The 21984-nt window shown below is 38.6% G+C and overlaps 1 protein-coding gene across 2 annotated transcripts in view; it reads left to right on the top strand.

Annotated features, from left to right (window-relative positions):
- RPS6KA2 (ribosomal protein S6 kinase A2) overlaps window positions 1-21984 on the top strand; it is a 224036-nt gene that overhangs the window by 152355 nt on the left and 49697 nt on the right. For both annotated transcript variants that reach the window (XM_035539012.2, XM_035539011.2), the window contains exons 6-10: window positions 298-404; window positions 7627-7664; window positions 8396-8538; window positions 15041-15111; window positions 15989-16077. In XM_035539012.2, the coding sequence (XP_035394905.1) occupies window positions 298-404; window positions 7627-7664; window positions 8396-8538; window positions 15041-15111; window positions 15989-16077 (448 nt within the window). The remainder of the gene's footprint in view (window positions 1-297; window positions 405-7626; window positions 7665-8395; window positions 8539-15040; window positions 15112-15988; window positions 16078-21984) is intronic.

Genomic DNA, 21984 nt, shown 5'->3' with positions numbered 1-21984 from the left:
GTTAGAACCTTATTTATATTATTGCGACATGATGTCATCTAAACAGATCAAACAGACGAATGAGAGCAGCATGTTTTAAGGAACAGAAGAAGTACTCATCAGATCAAGTTTTATTTTATAAGGAGAATCTGGTAAGAATTGTTAATGTGAGCTCAGACAAATTATGGAAAATTGAACCTGATATGATGGGCCTTCCAGCATTCCTGAGTTAGACAATTCCTTCCCCATGTCTGTTTAATGCAAGCCAGCCCACCACTGTCTAGTAAATAGACATGTTCTTCTTTTCCTTCTCTCTAGGTGATGTTTACAGAAGAGGATGTCAAGTTCTACTTAGCTGAGCTGGCCCTGGCTTTAGACCACCTCCATGGGCTTGGAATTATTTACAGGGATCTGAAACCAGAAAAGTAAGTTAATGAGAAAGAGTGAACTGAAACATAAATACGTGAGCTTTTAGGTCGTTTCTGCTCCTCGTCTTGCTAACAAGTCGAAAGGTACCAGAGACTCTGCCTTCCTTCCTGTATGTGAGGCAGTACACAAGAGCCTAACTGTCAAGAGTAAGTTTTGTCCACTCCATGTAAGTTGATAATGTAGGGAAGTACCATATCCTCTCACAAGTGAAGCTTGGGAAGTGGTGACACATGGTGGAGCAGTGGTTGAGACACCAAATACAGAAGTGGCTAAGGTGATAATAAGTGGAAGACCCCGTACAGTCTAAAACAGCAGCAGTGCAGTCTCTTTACCAGTGTTTATTTTCAGTTATTCCACTAGGCTGGGGCATGAATTGAGCTCTGGTCTCCACAGTCCCATTCTCCGGGGTCTTCCTATTATCTCACTTAAGCATGAAGCCAAATACTTCATCTGCAGTGCCATGTAATGTGGCCTCAAGTTTATGAATGAGCTCAGCGCGGGGTTCAGACCTGTGCTGTTGACTTCAGCAGAACCATTCGTGATTCACACCATTTAATCTGGCCTTCCCTCTGATGGGATATAGACGGTTCAAAGCAACTCCTCTTCCAGCTCATACAAAATATGTCTTGGCACTGTTCAGTTTTACTATAGCCATTGTTTAAAGTAAATGAGAATCTCTGAAAACTAATGCGCATAGTGGCTCATGAAATATAATAATCAACATTTTAAAAACAATTTTTATTAACAATCCAAAATATTGTCCCAGAATGATTCTAGCTTGTTATTCCTAATGTGGTTCTATGTAGGTTTTTTCCTTCTCTTTTTCCTCTGCAGTACATCAATAGACTAAATGACACCCACAGTGCTCAGACTGGCAGTCATGTGATATTGTCTTTATTCTGTTCCACTTGGCTGGTGCTTTGCTTGCATCTTCTGTGCCAGTGCTAATAAAGCAGGCTGCAACATGTCAAAGTTACCAGCCTTTTTAATGTAATGGTCACAATCATTTAAAAAAGATGACCACTGAAAGCAGTCTGCTTGGCTGTTGTTTACAATTCCAAAATAAAACAGCAGAGCAAGCCTTTTCCTTTTGTGACAAAAAATTTAAAAATATGCAAATCTTCCTTTAAAAGGGAATGATATTACTGTCACGTTCACAGAAAAAAAGAAAAAAAAAAGACACCAAGATTAATTGAAATTGGATTTTGTAGGTGAGAAGCTGAAGGGGAGGACAGGACATTATTTATCTATGACATAGTACTATAGACTAGAGTTTTTCACTTTTAAACTTTGTTTCTGGTGAGTGTTAATATGAATCATGTATTACTTTTCTTTCTGGTGTTAGATGCTGTTTTTCATGTAAGCGTGTGATATATGTAGCTGCTATTAGAAGCTATCCAAATATGACCCTGTGTATTCAAATAAAAGTCATGGTGCTGCTACATTTATAGCCATATGCCATAATTTTTTTTATTTTTATTTTTTTTTGCTTTGGGAGAAGTTAGAAACCAAGGAGAAAATTAAATGCATGTCAAAACTATTCACTGTATTTGAGATACGTAGAACCTGATTTTGCAGGGTTCTCAGCGTTATGTGTCATGTTGCATTTCAATGCACATCTCTCTCTGACTGCAGTTGCAAGTGAGAGTACTTACTATTTCTGCAGGCCAAACTGCAGTGTCTCATATCAGGGATCAGTGAATTGGGAAATTAGAGCTCACCTGAGAAAGGAAGGTGTCACTGATTTGCCACTACCACACAGAAACAAGTAGAAAAGGCAAAGCTGGAATCCAGATCTCTGTGTTTTCATCTGTCTTAAAATCAGTCAGCCATCCCCTTCATTCTTCAGCTGTGCTAAAATCCCTGAATACTATCTATCTGTTCTGCCACCTGTGGCAGGAGTTCTCTGGAACAAAACAAGAAGTATCTCCATGCAATTAAAGACCTTTAGAGAGTCAGGTCAAACTAAGGTGGCAGCCCTCATTCTGGTATTTCCTAAACTTAAATGTATGTTTTTACAACTTGACTTATATAATAATAAAATTTTAATAAGTATATTTTTTATACTTATATGTAAGTATATATATAATATTTTGTTAAAATATAAAATTTATATATTGTTTTTAAAATTGTTGTACAAGAATGGGAATGACCCGGACTGGTATAACTGACGTTCATACCTGGGGATAATTCAAGGCATCTGTTTAAGCACAGGAGAAAAAAAAAAAATCCTTTAAAATAGCTTTATAACCACTAGGCCTATGTGTAGCCATGCCTAGCACAGCAAAGGATGACAGCCTGTGGTTTCACTGGAACTTTAAGTTTAGAATAGAAAAACAGGTACAGGTGAAAAACATCCATTGTGAAGGGGAAAAAATGCTAAATTTTTAAGTTACATCTTAGAAAGGATAACTTTCTAAATGAGACAATAACAGAAAGTCAGCACTGTCCCAGGATAATCTCATCCTTCCCTTGCCCTTGTGCAGGGTCAAATATACCAAGGTCACTGCTAGTGTGTTGCTAACCTATTCTTAAAATAGTTGGTGAAGATTCCACAGCCTCCATAGCAGACCTCTCGGCAGTGCTCCACCAGTTGTACCTCTAGAAAGATGCTCTTAAAAGCTACCTTGACATTTCTGTGCTGCAGTTGCAGGCCATTGCTCCTTGGCCTCTCCTCCTAGACTCTCCAGGTGGCATGTTTGCTTTCAGCAGCAGCCTTGGGGGACTGCAAGAATGACCTTGTCCTTAATCCTGTCTTCTGTACACTAAAAAACCCATTTACTGAATTTACTGAACTTTTTTTTTTTTTTTAACCAGTCAGTCTTTCTAGGCTTTCAATCATTCTCATTCCTCCCCTTTGATTTCTCTTGATCCGTATCTCCTCTGCAGTACAACATCCAGAACTGCACCACATCTTGAGGAGAAGCATTGCCAGTTTGAAAGAGCACAAAAGGTTTACTCTGTCAGTCAGATTTGCAGAAATGGAGATAAATTAGTTTGTAATTTCCCAATTCTCTTTCTCTCCATTTGCTAAAAGATAGGCACTGCATTTGTCCTTCCTTCATTGCTTAGTGCTTTTGCTGGCCTCCAGAAGCTCCCGACAGTAACTGCTAATAAGTTTGAGATTGCTTCAGTCAGCTCTGCAAGCATCCTAAAATGAAGCTCATTGGAATTGTTTATGGCAAAGAAGAGTGGTTAGAAAATAGCACTGTTCAGACCACTTGAGAGAACCTCAGTACATTAAAATTTCAGGTTCAACTTTTTTTTTTTTTTAAGATTCCCTAAGCAAAAAAAAAAATCATATTAACAATTCAAAGCTATGAATTAATTTTAAGTGCATCCAGAATATATACATGCTCTGGGAGTTGTTATAAAGTTAGCTGTACTTATTTCAAAAAGGCAAGCAATTGAGTTTGCTGGTTAAAGTCTTGTATGGAACAACCAGATGCTTCTTCTCTTAAAAGCCACTTTCTTCTCCTTGGGTTGTCTTGGTGGTTTCTGTGGGATGCTGTGTGGAACAAGGTGCTGTTCAGTCAAATTAAAACCTCATTTAGACCTTGAGACGTGTTTCTGGTTAAGAACTGCAGTATCAAGCTATTAAATATGGCTATGTTGAACTAGAAAAATGGGAATTTGTAAATTAGTATATGAAATGTGTTATTACTTATGCTGCGGTTTAAGAGTATGAATGACAGAAGAAACTCTACCTTCTGAGAATGCAGATCTTTTTTATTTATTTTGCCTGTTCTATCTCCAGGTACCCAGCTGCATCTTGATAGAGTTCTATTGCAAGGACTTCAGTTAGCAAGGAGAGGCTTAAGTTGTGATGCCCTCAGCTGTCCATACAAGGGACAGCTCAACTGCTCATGTGACAGTTCCTGAACCACTGAACATATATATATACCTTTTTTAAAAAGACCATTTAATACAGCATGCTGTAAGCCATGCAATTCATTCATGAACGTAGCTGCTCTGTGGAGAGAGGGAGGATCTGAGGATCAGTGAGTGTCAAAGACTTTTGGTGGAGAATTGCTATCAGCTTCCACTGAAGCAAACTGTCCCTTCTGGGGACTTCATGGTGCCAATGAAGCTACAGCAGAGCTGAGTTCAGCATATGACTGTTCAGCTTACCTGAGATAGTATGGCATCATGCAAACACCGGAATGTTAAAAAAAGGTGGACTGTTTGGGCGAATCTTCATTTTTGGGAGATATTTGGATACTTCATTCTGCCCAGTACTTTCAAAACAAAGCCTGCAGCCAAATTAAATGCTCTCTGTGATGTTTCAGATTTTCTTTCCAACCTGAGTTTTTGGCTATGGTTTCTGAAAAACACAAAGTGTGGGTTGAATTCTCTGCAAAACTGAGCTGACTTGGAAAAAAACTTAAATCATCAAAAAACAAACAACAACAAAAAACAGAGTTGCAGCTTCAATAGGTTTGGCAGAACTTCACATTAATTTGGGTATATCGGAGCTTTAAAATGAAGCCTAAAAGACATGACTCAAAACTAAAAATAAAAGAGAAATAAGAGAAAATTACTATGGCCTTGATTTAAGATACAACATAAAATAATATGAACAGCTAATATTCAAAGTATTTTATCTCTGTGTTAAAGCTGCAGAAAAATAAATAAATAAATAAATAATGAGGTTGCAGTCCTAGCTTTACCATGAGCATCTTCTTCTCCTGGTGCTAGTCAGAAGAATGTCATTCCCCTGCTAGCAGGCTAATTTCTCTGCCTCTGACATGCAGATTTCAGCTTTTATTATCCCAAGACATACTTTTAAACTGAAGTCAATGAAAGCAGTTTAAATTTTTGTGGGACGATCCTCAGGCTAAAATTTTGTTATTGTTTTGAAATAAAGAACAGGTTGACAATGGCAGTATCCTGTAAACACAGTCAGAGCTTAAACTGAACAGATAAAATGGAAAAATTTAATAGTGAAAGATAGTACTCACTGGAATTACAGCCTACTTTAACATTTAAGTAGTCGACTTTTTTTGTTTTTTATAATTTCAAAGCATTGATTTAGAAGAATTTTTTTTCAAGTCTGAATCAGATTAACAACTTCCAGTTCTTTTTTCCCTTCCTCAAAGTAGTAGTAGCTTATTTCAGATTAGCTGATCCTGCAAACCCCAGCTAACATAATTTGATTGTCACAATAGAATTTCTACTACTGACAGTGAGGGATAAAAAGGAACAGTAAAGTGATAAAGATAAAAAGAGAAGACAGAAAGGATGATTAGAGAGGAACTTTGCTTCCACAGTCAAAGAAAAAATATTTGTCAGTTGCTGTAATCTGGGTATTTAGCAGCAGATACATTGTTCTTTGCTTCTAAATGTCACTCAAAGCTGTTCCACTGCAGCATGCTATTTTCTTTTTACATCAAATGTAATTTTTTAGTTCACTACTATAGCTTTCTATGCATTGGCAGATGGCAAATGTGGAAACCCCCAGCTGTCCAAAGCATACTGCCAGGGGCAACATGAAGGTGAAGGCAGCTGAGGGCTCTGTATAAGGGTGTATTTAGGGAACATGAGACGGGATGGAATTATAGATTGAATTTTGGGGGATGTAGGGTACACACCCGTAGGAAACCAGGATCCATTTGTTTTGTTGTTCATGCAAACATGTAATGTGAGAAAGTATGCTTCTGTCTCACTTAACTTAAGAGAGTGTTATCAGTCTGATAGTTGCATGGCTGTTGCTTTCATACCTGATGGAGGTGAAAGGTATGAAAACCACTTTGCATACATAGAAGAGCAGCATGAATTTTCCATAGGAAGTCAATGGAGTATAAAATTAATGTTTCTGGGGAAAATCCCCCACCCCTTGAATTGTGCTGTTACTCACAGGGACTTCCTGTGCGTGGGACAAAATCTGGGGTGATTCCTGTGAGCTGTGCTCCCCTGGCCCTTCTTGCAGAGCTGGGTCTGTGGGGTTCAGACATTCGTGCTCAGTTCCAAGCTGGCAGGTGTTTTATTCTGTTCTTTTCTGAAGCACAAGCCTCTTGTTTAGGGATTATAGCCACAAAAATACATTTAAGCAGACCTGTTATAGGCTAGTACTTAAAAATTATGCCTCATCAAGAAATCCGGAGATAAAACAGAAGCAAAGAAGCTTTTATTGAGAAGTAAAAGCTTTAATTATTGAACATATAGTAGTGACTCAGCTGCTGGCCTTTATTTGATGAATTACACAATAACAATCTGTTCCAAACGCACAAACGAATGGCAGAAGATCATCTCTTTTCAATTATGTTTCAGCTCAGAGACAACCTTTCACAAGAGTTACACACAACCTTTCCTAACATGTTAGCTTTGCTTCTGTCTTATTTTCTTCCTGAATAAATAAAGTGACTCTCTAAGAGAATGAAATCACAAAAATAGCTGATACCTCACTAGACCAGTTTGAAAAGGCTGACACTAAATCTATCTAGGACTGAAGGAACACCACCCTCATTACTATGTCAGTACTAATAGGCAGAAAAATTACCAAAAATCATTATTTTTCAGTTTCAGTGTGCCTTCTTATTTCTGTAAAAAGCCAGCAATGCTTTTTGCAAACTACAGTCACTTTTCTCACAGAAATGTTGGAGTGCCTTTGTGAGAATAAGAAAAGTTGGCAGGTGGCAAATGTGAGAACACTTGGATTTGGCTGCCAGGCTGAATTTTCAGTTATGCTTCCGGACAGAATAAATTAGCAGGGGCTGAGATCCATGCAGCTAGGTTGTGAATAGTCATTATGCTCTGTGATCACTTTTATTACTTTAGCATGAACATATCTACCTTTGGAATTAATTTCAGGTCCAGGGAGTCCAAGCCTTTATTATTTGTGTCCGTGCCTTTATTATTATAAGAACAAGGGAGAATCTATAGCTCCTTCTCCTGCTGGAAGCAAATTCTTTGCAGCTGTTTGCTTTGAACACCCTGTCCTTTCTGAGCTCAGTTCCCATCCCCATCCCAAGCATGCTGTGGAGAAAAGAGGAGGCTCCCTATGCAACTGCCACAGGCTCTGCTTGCTTCAGGCATGAGATCAGTCAGACCTTTGGGGATCATTTTTCTTTCTGGAGGCATATCATGCACTGAGGGTTTATTTGCACGGGTATTTGAATCATGTATATCTCCTTACTAGTCTTGACCATGTTTTATTCATGTTTGTTAACTGTGATCTGTGACCACCTAATGAACTTATCTTTGCTTTTTGCTTTACAGCATTCTTCTTGATGAAGAGGGACACATTAAGATAACAGGTATGTGGGGAATAGAAAACTCCATGCCTGTGAGCTAATTTTTTTCCGCACTATGCTTCATGCAACTTGGTCTTTGCTTGGAAAAAAATCAGAAGCATTCTTTCCTCTGGCAATTCATCAAGCACTCGTGTGCTGCACAGCACATGGAGAACATAGTATTTTCTTGATAAAATCATTCTCCAGACTGACTTGAAGCTTTTAATCTCGACTACCTACCACCATGGATGGAGGGGTGTTCCCAGTATGACTGATTACTCCGGATTAATTTCTCTGAATTTATAACTGAGTAGAGGACACCTTGGAAAACCATTCCTTTGTCACTCTGGAGATGCTGTCTGGCCATCCTTATAACTCTTTTCCATCTGCAATTATTATTCATCAGGGTAATCTGAGCAAACATCCTTACCAGCATTCTTTGCCAAACCTGAACAGAGTGTTTCTGCTCATTTAAACATTCTCTTCTGCTTTGAGCCAGAACCTCAGAGAAATGGGTACACTTGCCTTCAAGACATTTTAACAGATGCCAGCAAGGCACTCTGCATAGGCAGGGCATCAGTGCACACCTGCCTATGATCTTTCCACACACAAAATATGTGCTCAGCCAGAAGGTGCTTCATCGGTTGTTTGGTGTGTTCTTCTCCAAATATGTTTGGTTTGAACAGCCTAAGTGAGCACAAGTGTTAATAATCCTTTTTATAGACCTTACATTTTTTTTTTTTTAATTTATTTAGATTTTGGTCTAAGTAAAGAAGCCATCGACCATGACAAGAGAGCATATTCATTCTGTGGGACAATAGAGTATATGGCCCCAGAGGTGGTCAACCGCCGAGGACACACGCAGAGTGCTGACTGGTGGTCTTTCGGCGTGCTCATGGTAATGGAAAGGTGGTATTTGTTTGTTGGGGGGGTGGCTGGAGAAGTGATCAGATACCTCAGTGTTGCAGGGGTGAATCATTAATTGAAGATGATCATTAGTCCAAGAGCTACCATATACGAATACATCACAAGGAAAAATACCACAGAGAGAAAGGAGCTATCTATCCTAAAAAAAAAAATGATGTTGCCCCAAGAGCATTTAGGAATAAACTCATCACAAAATACAGTTAGCTTGAAAAGTAGAAGGAAGCTCCTGCATAAGAGATGGGTCCCTAGAAAACACTTTCCAAAAAGATCTCTGTGAGAGATGTCTAACTACAGTGGAGCTGCTTGGCTGATGATAAGGTGTTGATAACATGCTCGTGAGAGCTGCTGTGTTTGATGCTGGGATGCAATGCCAGAAAAGGCTCTCAGAGAAATATTAAACCCCCCTCATGCCTGCCTTTCCAAAATTAGGTCTTTGAGCTCTAACCTGCTTCCTTCTGTACCCATCCCACCTCTTTAGTCTCTGGTGTCATTACTGCTGAGCAGAACAAAGGGAAGGTCAGGGGGAAGTTGTTTTGTGACATTGTTATACATTTAAAACCTGTAGGTTAAAGCACTGTAGGTTTTTTGATGTGGTTACTCCCAGTGTCATTTCATCAAGCACAGCACTGTCCCTTGAGCCTCATTTACTACTCCCACAGTGATACATTCAGGTAACAAAGATGAGGTTGCCATCCTGAAGCATGTAGGCTTCAGGCTTGTCCCCTCACTCAGGGCACAGCCACTGACAGGCAGCCATAATACAGCTAGATTTCACGTGGCACAGGAACTACTTTAGGTAGCTGTATGTTATGCTACCCACCACAATCCAAAGAGTTTGTTTAAATTTTTTTGCCCTAAGTAAACAAATGGTGTCTCCAAAGGAAGCAAGAATAGGAAGCAATTTGAAAACCAGGAACATTTTTGAGGAGGCCTACATCACTGATCTAACTGGTCAACAGCAGCTAATCTAGATAAACATTGCAGTTTATTACCTGAATTTAAAAGAAGAATATCCTTATCTCCTACAGACACAAATCCATTTGTGGTTGCTGAGCACTTATGAATCACATATGTTTGTTCATGAAAATCAATAGATTATGTCTCAAAATAAATACACACCAACCTTTTAAATTTTTTATTATATGTTTATTTTGGGGGGATAGCTGTGCCTTCTCACTGTCTGTCTCCAGTTAAAAAGAAACATTGATGTATTTGGTGCATAGATTGTTTTTCATTCACCTGCTAATGAACTTGGTTCCTTCCCACATGGTTTTTTTTTGCTAGGCTTTCTTTTTTTTTTTTTTTTTTCCTCCATCTCTCTCTCTTCTTCATACCCTCTGGCAGGGATTCAGTATGTTAGAATTAGGAAAGATAAGAACCCACGTAAAAGGAGATGCTTTAAAGACAGTAAAAATCACTTTAACTGTAAGCTGATGCTTTAAGCCTTTGATTGCTACCATACATCTTAGAGAAAAAAAATAGCTTTTATCAGTTCAAGCTTTTTTCCTTTTTAACAATTAACTGCGGCAGGAAAAGGGGATTTCCAAACACTAAAAGTGCGTGAAGATTTCTGATACTGTCTTGTGCTCTTCTCAACATTCCTTGTTTTCTTCAGTCTGTCACCTGAATCTTCTGTTAGGGAAGCTGTTTTTATGCCAGTCTGAAAAACAGCAGCGAGTTAAATAGTATCCAAATGATTTATTAGCATTTCTTGAAGTTATTTGCAGTATAGTATGAAATATACTTAGAAAATATACCAGTTGGCATACGTGTAGATTGAAAGGAAGGGAACATGATAGTGTAATTTTTGTGTTTAAATTTTGGTCAGTAGAAGGAACACAGTAAGGAAGTAGTGATGAAATAGCTTGTAAGCTAGCCATCAGAAGAGCAACCAAACATCGGTTCTCTCGTCTGTTCTTTTCTGTGAACTGAGATTAATGCTACAATATGAAGAGGAGTCAGGGGTATGCATTGACCAGACTCAGTCTACAGTCAAACAGTGGTCCTTGAAGGCAACATCAAATGTGAGACGTTGTGATTATTAATATCAGGACAAATTTATCTGACAAAGATTAGGTTCTAGTTTTATTAAAGTCAGTGAAAGTGAAACTTCATTTACCACCAGCTATGTCTTTGGTACTCACCACAAACCCAAAAATATTATTTGCTGTTTGTTTGCTGCTCAGACTGTTTGAATCATCTTATGGTAGCTTAGTAGGTCTCAATGCATATAGTTACATGAATCTTGAAATTCACCTTTCTCAAGCATTCTCTCCTCCATCCCATGGGGCAGGGTGAGCAAACAGCTGTGTGATGCTTAGCTGCAAGCCAGGTTAAACTACAACATACCTGCCTCTCATTTAGTAAATGCTGTAGTAAATGCTGGAGAAGTTGTTGTTTATCATATTCAGACATTTATTTTTTTTAACTTTTTTTTTTTTTTTGCCTTCCTGCATCTTACTTACTGTATTGGAGGTTTTAGATAGAGCATTGCTCTGTTTTAACACTATTCTACAAAAGCATATTCTTCTCATCAAGAGATCTGCATAAACAAGCAATTGACTTAACTTGTTAAAAATTTGTGTGTATGACTGATAAATTTTAAGCAGCTCCACAAGAGCCTTGATGCCCACTATGTCATTTCTGAAGCCCAGATAAACTTGTCTGCAACATAACATGGAAGGTGGCTCATAGCAGCGAGTTTATAATTCATCGTACTGATTTACGAAGCCACAGCCATTGTGGAAGTTGTACCTCTTTTCACTTCAGGAAAAAGTACTGCACACCATTGAGAGTCATGTCAGCAGAGAGGAGATTATAATTAGAGAAAGAAAGGGTGCGATGACTCCATAGGCCATCCCAAATAAAAATAAATATATGTCAGCAATGAAGTGAAATCTGCATTAAAAAAAAAAAAAAAAGATTCCCTTGCTAGCCCAAGTATTCTGCTCTGTAATAATTTTCACTTTAACCTAACCATACAGTGACATTCGAAAAATACAAGATAACAAAGCAACACTATCTTCTTGTACAAAATCCTATCAAAATATTCTTGTTTCGTTCTCATTGCAAAGGATTGTCTTCTTAATGAATAGTATTTTGAATGTCTATGCTAGCTGCTATGTGAAGGTATACAAACCCTTTGGAAACACAAATTCATTATGCTTCACAGATGGCTAATAATGGTAAATAGTACATTTTACAAATGGTAAAACTGAGTGGCTGACCTGCTCCCAGCTTCCTGGAAAATGACTGGAAGTGCTGAGAGGGTAAGCCAGCCATTCTGACAAGAGCGTCTCTCTACTCTCCAGAATGGAGTATTGACAAGTTTCTTCTGTAACTTTGCATTTTATCATTTATTGCCCACAACATTTGGGCAGACTCAGGCTGAAATGGTTTGCACTGTCTGCTGTCCTTCCATCTGCTATGATTATTCATCTGGCAATCACCCCAGGCTGTGGATTTTTTCTTGTTCATTCTCTTCCTAAATGACCTAACAGCATCACTTCTCGTATCCATTCCCATCAGGCTTGTTTTGTGGTTGTATTAGTAGGCAACTGAATTGAAGCAGGGAATAATTGCCTTTCTTGCTGATTGGTACAGAAAGGAAGCCAAGGTTGGAGGGAGGCAAAGTCTTCTGAGGTATTGGCTAAGAGAAGGTGGAGCCCCAGAATACTCAAGAAGTGAGTTGTTCTCAAAGAAAGCAAGGAACAAACCAACTAGGTTTATACAAATGAGGAAACGGGGAGAGTGGAAACTGCATTTCCCAGAGAAAAGAAAATTATAGAGTCTGCATTAATAGCCAAAAATACTGCAAAGTTTCTTGACACCTAGGCTCAGCTCCCAGTCAGCCTTCTGTGACCCATACTACTCTGTATTTATGTGAAAGGCTGTTCACAGCAAATGCTCGCTTCTGCTTGCATGTTTAGGTTTAGCAAGTTCTTGATTTTTTAAAAAATAAACAGGAAACCATGCTGCTGTGCAGCAACCTTAACTGATAAGATTAACCATCTCAAATTGTGTGGTGGTGGTTTTTTTGTTTTTTGTTTTTTTCGGTTTTGTTATTTCATTTTTAATCTTCTTCAACAAATTTTAGAATCAGGACAGCATTTAGAGGAACCAGTGCTTTCTTCCAGCTGCTGCTGAGTTGAGTTCACTGAAGTCAAAAACTCAAGTAAATTTAACTCATAGTAGCTGCATTTCACTTTAAATATTGATGTTAAGTGCATTTCTTCTGAGTCTGAATTAATCTCAGTGTTAGACCTGTGTAACTGGAGACCTGTGGTAACAGTGCTAGCCATTAAAGCAGTGCAGTAAATATTCCCTGCAGCCTCCAGGACAGTCACTTCCCCCACTCCCTCCTGCAACTTCAATTTATTTTTCCTTTTCTTCCTCCTTGAACATTGCATCCAAGTTTCTTGCCCTCAGGTTGATTTGCCCTGCACACACACTGCATTTGTAGATCTTCCTGTGAGCTGCAGTTGTCGTCCTGCCGCATAGTCACTGACCAAGCAGTAGTTTAGATCTGTTATCATTTGCATCAGCAGCGTCAAGCCCATTTCTGCCAAAATAAATGAGCTGTTGCAGGCATTGTTAGTGCTGTTAAATTAGATTTATTATAACAACAAAGAAACATGAGCAAGTGTAAGTGAACATTTGGTACTTATCCAGAAAGCAAAGGAAACTCTTTAGAAATTGTGATGAGGGTTTTGTACAATATGTGTCACTTTTGTTACTGCCCTGGGAAGCAACATTCTCTGCCCCTCATCCCTAGGATATATGACCATTTTGGTCAGGAATAAAGCTCCTATAGGTCAGAATTATTTTGAAAATGGGGCTTGAGCTCCTACGTCATTTAGGCAGTTTTATCAATTCTACCCCATCATATTTCTTTCTAGCAGACAAGCTGCTTTCCACCAGTCCTGCAAGACAGCTGCTGTCTTGACTTTCTTAGACCAAGCAGGAGTTAACAGCTTCATGTTTCCAAATCTTGTCTATATTTGTCAGTCATATGCACATTTTTAAAGTATTTTTCCTTGCTTCTGCCTTGTGTTTTATCCTTTTGAGGTAATTTGTTCATAATGCAGACAAATCCTTTGATTAATTATAGTCAGTTAATTACTAGGCTTCTAAGCCTCTCATTTGCCCTCTCCACAAGTCTAGCCTAGCAGTTTCATAGTTACAATTTTCTTAAGTTTTCATATAGTTTTCTTATGACATGGCCCTATCTAATCTGCAAAAAGGGAGTAGTCGGGTGATGAAGCAGTTTGACAGTTTTTACTAATAAAAAGGCTCCTTTTGCAACACATTTGCTTCCTGAGAGGAGTGAAGCTACTTGTGTGGTAAGGTACAAAAAACACATAATGGTTGCAATCTGTCCTACCTTAATAGATATTTAATTTATAGCAATTAATATTAATCAGTAGGTATTATTGTAGTAGAAGATATCCAAAGCCTGAATCAGAGACATAGGCAAATAATCATCCTCCTTACTCTCAGTGGACATTGTCCTCCTTTATACCTGGGCTAAATTATGTTCTTGTTTTTTTATTTGCTGATGCATAACCTTCAACATCCTTTAGTCAGAGGAAGCAACTACCACTGATACCCCCATGAAACGCTGAGGCTAGAGCTGCATGAAAGACCTGGTATTGAATCCATACTAAATTTTTTTGGCTGCTTTTATTACAAATGTGAAATTTGTGTCAAATTTGCTGAAAGCATTGCTCTGTTTCAAAGGAGCTATAACTGACTGATGTTTTCACTAGTGAGTTAAGCAAATAATTGATGATGATTGCTGAGTTTTGCTTTGAGACTTGGGTTCACTTAAATGTGACACTTGCAAAATTCATCGAGTACAGCCAGGGAAACCAAAATGGGAGAGAAAAAAGCAAGTAATAATGCCTTGAGGTTGTTGGGTTTGAACATGTTTCTCCTGCAAAGTATAGCAATGACATTTTTAAGTAGTGCAAATGCTGTTGGACTCAAGTGAAAAGAAACATAGAATCATAGAATATCCCAAATTGGAAGGGACACAAAGGATGAAGAAAAGGTGTGGGATGGTGTGGTAAACCCATTTCCCTTGCACCACAGTCCGTGCCAAACACCTAAGAACAACCATACCTGTTCAGACTAAAGGTCCATCCAGCCAAATATCTCATCTCCAACATTGTCATAGGACAGGTGCTGGAAGAAGCAGCAAGTATGATACTTCTCGTTAAACATACCAAAACTTAACCCTGAGTATCAGTTTGTAACAAGGCTCTTGAGCTAAATAGTCATAGTGGTCCTTGATGTTCCGCAAAATCCATATTTGCTGTATTGTTTTTTTCCAAACTACAGCTTGTTGGACCGTTCCTTTTCCTCAAGTTTTTGGTTATGTTTGAAATGAATAGAAGATGATCATGGTGTAGATAAGCTATGCAGACTGTCTCAACACTTACTCACTTTGCCATTTTATTGTTATTCCACAGTTTGAGATGCTGACAGGATCATTACCGTTCCAGGGTAAAGACAGAAAAGAGACAATGGCTCTTATTCTCAAGTGAGTAGTGAAACCTATTTCGTTTCCTTAACTATGAGTTAGCTGTGCCCTTGGGGCAGCCTATAGGTCCTATGTATATGAAGGATGGAGAATAATAATGTGCATAATGAGTTTTTCAAAGCTTTGTAAGGCATGGATTTGATAAGGTACGCACAGCTAATGCCTGCATGTGGCTCTAAAATTGCCTTCAGAATAAATAGAAGGAAGTGAACTACTGAGCAGGCCTTACAAAAGAAATGTATCTTACTTTCCACAATACAGAATGTCATTATCCATACAGATGTGGAAATAGATTTCTGCAGGATAGCTTATGTTTTGTTGTTTCAAGGTTTCACATCTTTTCCTTTATGTTTTTCACACTCACTTAATGTTAAGCACAGACTTAATTATTTCAGAGTTTGAAGCTTACCTTTCTATTACATTTTTTAATCTACTTCTTACATTTACGTTTTTTCTCTGTAACTGTGAAACACCAAGGGAAAAGTGTTATTCACTCTAATCAATATGTGATTTATTATCATTATTTTCACAATGTTTTCTTTGTTTCTTTAAATTTCTCTTGATTCCCAAATTTATTTCTGCAAACTAAAAAAAAAAATTAAAAAGAAAAAAAAAGTAGGAAAATGACCTATTTAGGCTGCAAACAATATTATGAGATTCATTAGATCTGCTCTAGTGATGCCAGTGGTAAATCATTCGACAGAACAGGATCAGGCCCTCAGTTTTCATTGTGGTGTATTTAGGTAGTCATGCCTCTGGTCAGCAAATTCATGTGCCTGCCCCCTCCTGACTACTGCAATTCCGCTCTGTAAACCACAATATAATGGAGAAAATTTTTGAAAAATCTATTTTCTTTTCAAGTGTCGTGTTCTTTCAGAGCCAAGCTGGGAATGCCACAGTTCTTGAGCATAGAAGCCCAGAGCCTGCTGCGAGCCCTCTTCAAAAGGAACCCATCCAACAGATTAGGTATGGGCGTACAGTTGATCAGTGCATTTGTCACGTGTGCTCCGTCTTGTCAGGTGGTGATCATTTCCTTTGGAGATCATTTCCCTGAGAGTTATCCTCTTCATTTTGTGTGCATTTTGTGTGCTTTCCCAGAGTGCAGGAAACCTTCAGCATTACTAGAGAAATTTGCAAAGAGCACAGGCAAAACACTGAAATCCCAAACATGTTATTAGCTTGGATTTTATTTTTTCGGTGCAGAGGGAGAGTGAACCACCAGCATTTAAGAACTGTGTAACCCAACTCCAGCATATGATAATATAGGGAACTGGGAAGACAGTGATCTTTTTTATTCTGTGTAGGTTAGCTGCAGATCTGAGGTAGGGAGAAAAAGGGAGTAAAATTTTTCATGAGCTCTCCTATTCTAAAATGCATTTCAATGCTGTCTCATTCTGGTTGCTGGGAACATTTTAACAGTAGGCTTTCTTTGTTACCCTGAACGTATTATCTCCTTTCTTACTGATGTATTTTCACCCTTTGTTACTAATTCCATTGAAGTTGTGATAAACTAAAGGAATTTATTGGATCATGTATCTTATGCTGTCTCTACCTTTGGGAGTTTAATTAAGAAATTCATCACATTTATTCAGGTCATGGACCATGCCTAGCACATAATTTTCATTGAAATTTTAGTCTTCATTTGTTATGTGGAAAAATAAGAATGGTCATATCAAGTGAATGATACCATGATAATAGCACTGTATTCTTTTTCATTTAGAAGTTATATCCCGTTCTGTGAAATATATATATATATATATATATTTTCCACAATAGCCTCAGATTCTGCTGCGTTTTGAATGAGCAAGGGAAAATCTTGTTTCTAAAGGAAGAGGGCAAACCAGAGGGCAGTGGGGAATAACTCCAAAGTACACATTTTATACTCCTCCTGGTTTCCTTTTCCTTTGTACCTCTCTTGTAGGTTTTGTGTTTGTTTGTTTTTACACTCTAATATACCACTTATCAATACCTTTTGATTACTGGTATCCTCCACTCATTCGAGTCTTCCTATTTTTAAATTTCCCTAATAATTTTAAATGCTCTGTTCATCTCTTGCCACATCCAAAGCGCTCTATCCCTGAGCCTGTGCCACAAAGTGGCTTCCCTTCCTCCCTTCACATCTGCCAGCTCTGGCAGACCAAGCCCTTGACTGAGGTGACACAACAGTTTTGATCCGGGCCCAGCATGAAATTTTACAAAGCTAGTAGTAAGATACCCAGGAAAACCTGAAAAACTGGAAATAACCTCTTCTTCTAGAGAAGAAAAACTGGAAATAACTGGAAAGAACCTCTGAAGGTTCAGAGTTATATTTGTCACAGGAGTAGAGGCATCTTTGCCTGATAGTGTTGGAACGAATTGATTTCCTTGTGTGAACTTCTTAGTGCAGAAAAAGAATTATTTTTCATTGGAATAATGAATTATTTTTGAAGGTACAAGAGCTTCTTTATGCGCCTGCCACACAGCCAACCTGTGTCGCTCTTCTGCTATCAATGTCTTAAGAAATTTCTAGACATGTTTTTCTGTGTCAGTACTTTTAGATGGAAATACTTTGCTCTGGAAACTCAAAGGCTCTGTAAAAGACCGACTTTGTGAGCAGAAACTGAATCCTTCAATTCTCTAAACTGTATCACAAGAAGGGAGCTGGCTGGTCCTATTTAAATGTGTAGGTGGCTCTCATTGTCATCTATGGGAGTTTTGGCAGCTAATAAATGACTTGTCTTTTGAGGAATGGCATAGAACGGTTAAATATTGAGACTTAGGAAAAGCTATTTGCTGCTATTGCTTGCAACTGTTTACACTTGCAAGATTATTTCAGATTGGAGACATAAGGTTAGAAGCAAAAAGCTGAATTAGGAAATCACTTGTTCTGAGGTGTGGAAAGAGCAAGAGGTGCAAGAGAGGTTTCTCCCTTACTTGTGGTACCCACACTCACTTCTCAGATGCTGGAGGTGGTGCTGCTGAAGCTTTGCCACATAGTGCTTTTAATCCTCTGTGCAGCAGTCACAGCATTAGCGGTCTGACAGATGGCAGAGAGCAAATTGTTTGACAGCCCACTTCCACCACCATCTGCCTGAGCAATGGATCTTGTGGTTTCTAATAGGTACGTGTGGGTGTGCATGCATACATGGGGAAGATGAACGCTGTGCTCTGTGCCCTTGAGCTTTTGCTTGACCTTCTTGCTCCAGTATCTCTTTCCCTTGCTTCAGGTGAGGCAGCGTGTGGGCTATTCCAGCTCTCTGCTTTACATTGAGCCACCTTGGACTGTCACATTTTGGGTGAACGGATGTTTTCTGCACAAATGCAGCAACTCAGCTGAAGCCCCTGCCTCATGCAGTGACCCGACATGGGGGCTCAGCTGTTTTCTGAGGGAGCCTGGCTCTTGTGGAGGGGGACAGTATGGCGTAGGCTGCCTCCAGGAGAGAGTAGAAGACAAGAGCCCTTGCTCCACACAGGGAACAAAGACCACCCAGCCTCCTGCAAAGCCATCTTCTGAGGCTGGCAGGAAAGGGGAGCCAATCCCTCGGCATGCTGCTGTGACCCTTTTCCTCCTGGGGGGACACCCCATAGGCATAGCCCACAGAGGCATTGTGCTCCTATGGGTTTTAACTCCTGACCTGATGGCAGCTCTTGTAGTCTGATATGCCATAGAGGTGACAGTGCAAAAACACATTCCTCAGCAGGTTTCAATTGCCCTCAAGCAAATTGGTTTGATGTTAAAGAAAAATAGAGATTTCTAGGTTTAATCCACATTCAGGAAAATAAGACACTGCAGCAAATATAAACTTTTCCTCACTCCCCTCTTCTGTTTCTTTCTGCTTTCTTCTCTTTCTCTGTCTCTTGTTTTGTTCTGCACTGCTCGTTTTGTGGCTTCCCACAATTTGCTGTGTATCCAAAATGTGCTCCAGTGAAGTCAGCGGGAATTTCTGGATACCGGTCCTTTAAAAAGGAGCTGCTCACGTAAATAAATGAAGTTGCTTAGCTTTAGAAATGAGCCATGACAATTCTAGCCCCAGTATTTCCTCCATTTTAATATAGGGAATTACTAAGGGGCACGGTTTTAAACCTGAGGTTTGTTGAAATAATATGAAGGCTGGGAGAAAGGAAGAGATTATTTATAACAAAAGCACTCAAGGAAATAAAATCTAAAAGTATAACAGAAAAATAGACCTTAACTTTTTTGGGGATAGCAGTGGAAATCTTCTGAAGGTATTCTATTTATCAACTGATTGAGAATCAGCATGAAAGATGTTGAAAACAAGCTTGTTGGTAATGAAAGAAGAAATACTTAAATGGTTGGTCTAAATGCTGAACAGAAGTCAGTAGATAAAAAGACTACTTCAGCTTTGTAGATTTTAGCTTTTTTTTGGGAAAGGAATAATAGTCTGAAGATAAAAGAAAAGTAGCCTTAGACATCCTGTTTTGAAAAATCTTTGGAAAATTAATGAAGCATGCTAAAATAAAGTGGAAACCATATTATGGATCAAACACTTGTTTTCAGTCATTGTTTCAGAAGTTTGCAAATCTGGAGGGTGTTTGTATTTAGTCCTAAAATATTTCAAACTTTGGCAAGCCAAAAGATGCTGGGCTTAAAAAAATCATTTTATTCTGACTACCATCTTGCTTTTTGCTGTTTGGTTTTGATATTTTAACAAATGGAAGTAAACATTGATTAGGAATTCTAAAATTTTGTTTTGAAACTTTGTTTTGAAGCTTTAGGTACAAATGAAAAAATACTAGGATTGGAGGGAGATAAATGAGGCAGAGAAGGAATTTAGTGATACCGTTTAATTGATTCTGTTTTTAAGTCTGGTGCCCGTGATAATTCTTTAACAATTTTAACAAATTTTAAAGGAATGAAAAGTCTTTCTTTGGCATCTTTTGTTATAGGCCCTGTCTGCCCTTTCCTGAACCTATGTACTCTGCTATACAAATAGTCAGTTTAGCACTGCATTCATGTTGTTTTGTTTTAATACAAAAAAAATGCAGATTATGGATGGGCATAATTTTAAACTATTAAAATAGATTAACTGGAATATCCAGGCAAACAAGGTGTAAGCATCTCAGAAAAGAAGTTATAATAAACAGTAAAGGTGTTAGTTCATTGCATTTCTAGTAACTTAAGGAAAGAACTAATTCTCACGTACCCAAAGTCTGTTCAGGTAGGTAAACAAATCTAAAGAGCATTTCAGGAACTCCTTACACTGCTAAGCACCATAAAGTTCCAGAGTCCTCATAACTGAGATTTTTGGCCAAGACAGTATAAAGTAAAAGCATGTGCTGGTAGACTCATCATAGAAGCTGAAGAAATGGTTATTCTTTCCTTAGTCCTATGTTCCTAGAGAAGAAACATTCTGCTTTGATGCATAGAAAGCTTTATTTTTCAGTTTTATGAGACAACAAGCTTTAAAAACAAATTTCTCTTTCATCAGAGTGATTGTGTATCATTTTTGTAAACCTTAGAATGAATTTCAAAATGTGTGGCCCTGATCGTGAAAAAGTAGTCACTAAAATTTTATTCCCTGAAATTAAAATTCTGTAAAACCTTTCTACTCATTTTGAATATTCAAATAATAAACTTTAATAGGTCTCTTTTCCCCTTAGTGTATTTCAGGGCTCATGTTGTCCATAATGATTCAACAATCAAAAACAATTATAAATAAAACATTCATTACTGCATGCGGACACTTTTATTACAGTCATAAAACAATCTTAGATAATGAAGTTTTTGCTTATTAACATGAGGCTACTTTTATATAAATCTATATGCACTCCATAATGTGTTTAAGCTGGCAATTAGATCCAAAAGCATTATTTATCATCTTGGACCCTTGTGGGACTGCACGGCATGTAGAAACACTTGCCGGCGATAGGCTTGATTGTGCAGATTATTCTTCAGAGACGTCTGGTTAAAAAATTGTAGTTAAAGTGAAGTTAAAAGAAAAAAAAAAGGCAAGTAGAAAACTAGAGGAAGGCAGCAGGTGTACAGTCTTGGAGCCATGTGCTGCGCTTCAGTGGTCTGCTCAGTCCTCAACTCTATTTTGAGAACTGTCCACCCCCATGAAGTAGGACAGTCCAGATGGGACCTCCTCTGGGCTTCTTTTCTCTGTGAGAGCACATCTCTTTTCAGTACCACTCTAGATTTGTAGAAGGTAGATGAATGGCCCAAACACACACAGCAAATCCAGAGAGGTTGCACCGTAAGTACCTAACGCTGTAACTTCTCACTTTGATTTCCACACAGGGTCAGGGTGGCCCCTGGGGGCTCCCAGAGATGTCCCTGAACATGCCCTCAGGCCACTTCCTTCTTCTCTTTTTGGAGGGGACCCAGTCACAAGCCATTGCCAGCAGCCAAAGCACAGGGGCCAAGAGGGAGCTGTGGGCTACACAATCAGGTCTCACCGCAGGGAAAATCAGGGAATAAAAACTACAGGAAGGACTGAATCCTCTGTGATGTAAAATCAGCTGCTGTGAATTAGAATCCTTCGTTCTTTGCAAAATTAGGCTATTACCATCCTAAATCTCTTTAGTACATTAAGCTGGCCAGAGATGGAGTCAAGCCATGACATTCCCAACAACGTGTTCTTTCTGTGCCAGAGCTCCGAGGTGGCCCCAAGTGGGAAATGCTAATTTTTCAAACAAATACCCATGTCATATGCATGCTACATTCCTTACTGCACATTTTAGTCCTCCACAAATAGAAGTAGCTACGGGTGGGATTTTTCCTTGGTTCTGATTTCTGCATTTTTGCAGAAAAGAAGGAACAAAAACAGTAGCAAAAAAGTGTTTGTTTCAAATAGTATATCATCTGAAAAAGGGCAATCATTCCCATCACACAACAATCTATCCGTAAGCCTACAAGACAGAGAAAAGTAA

Source organism: Cygnus atratus, chromosome 3 (genome assembly GCF_013377495.2).
Source record: "Cygnus atratus isolate AKBS03 ecotype Queensland, Australia chromosome 3, CAtr_DNAZoo_HiC_assembly, whole genome shotgun sequence".
Taxonomy (NCBI): domain Eukaryota; kingdom Metazoa; phylum Chordata; class Aves; order Anseriformes; family Anatidae; genus Cygnus; species Cygnus atratus.
This window is presented reverse-complemented; position numbering and strand designations above follow the sequence as displayed.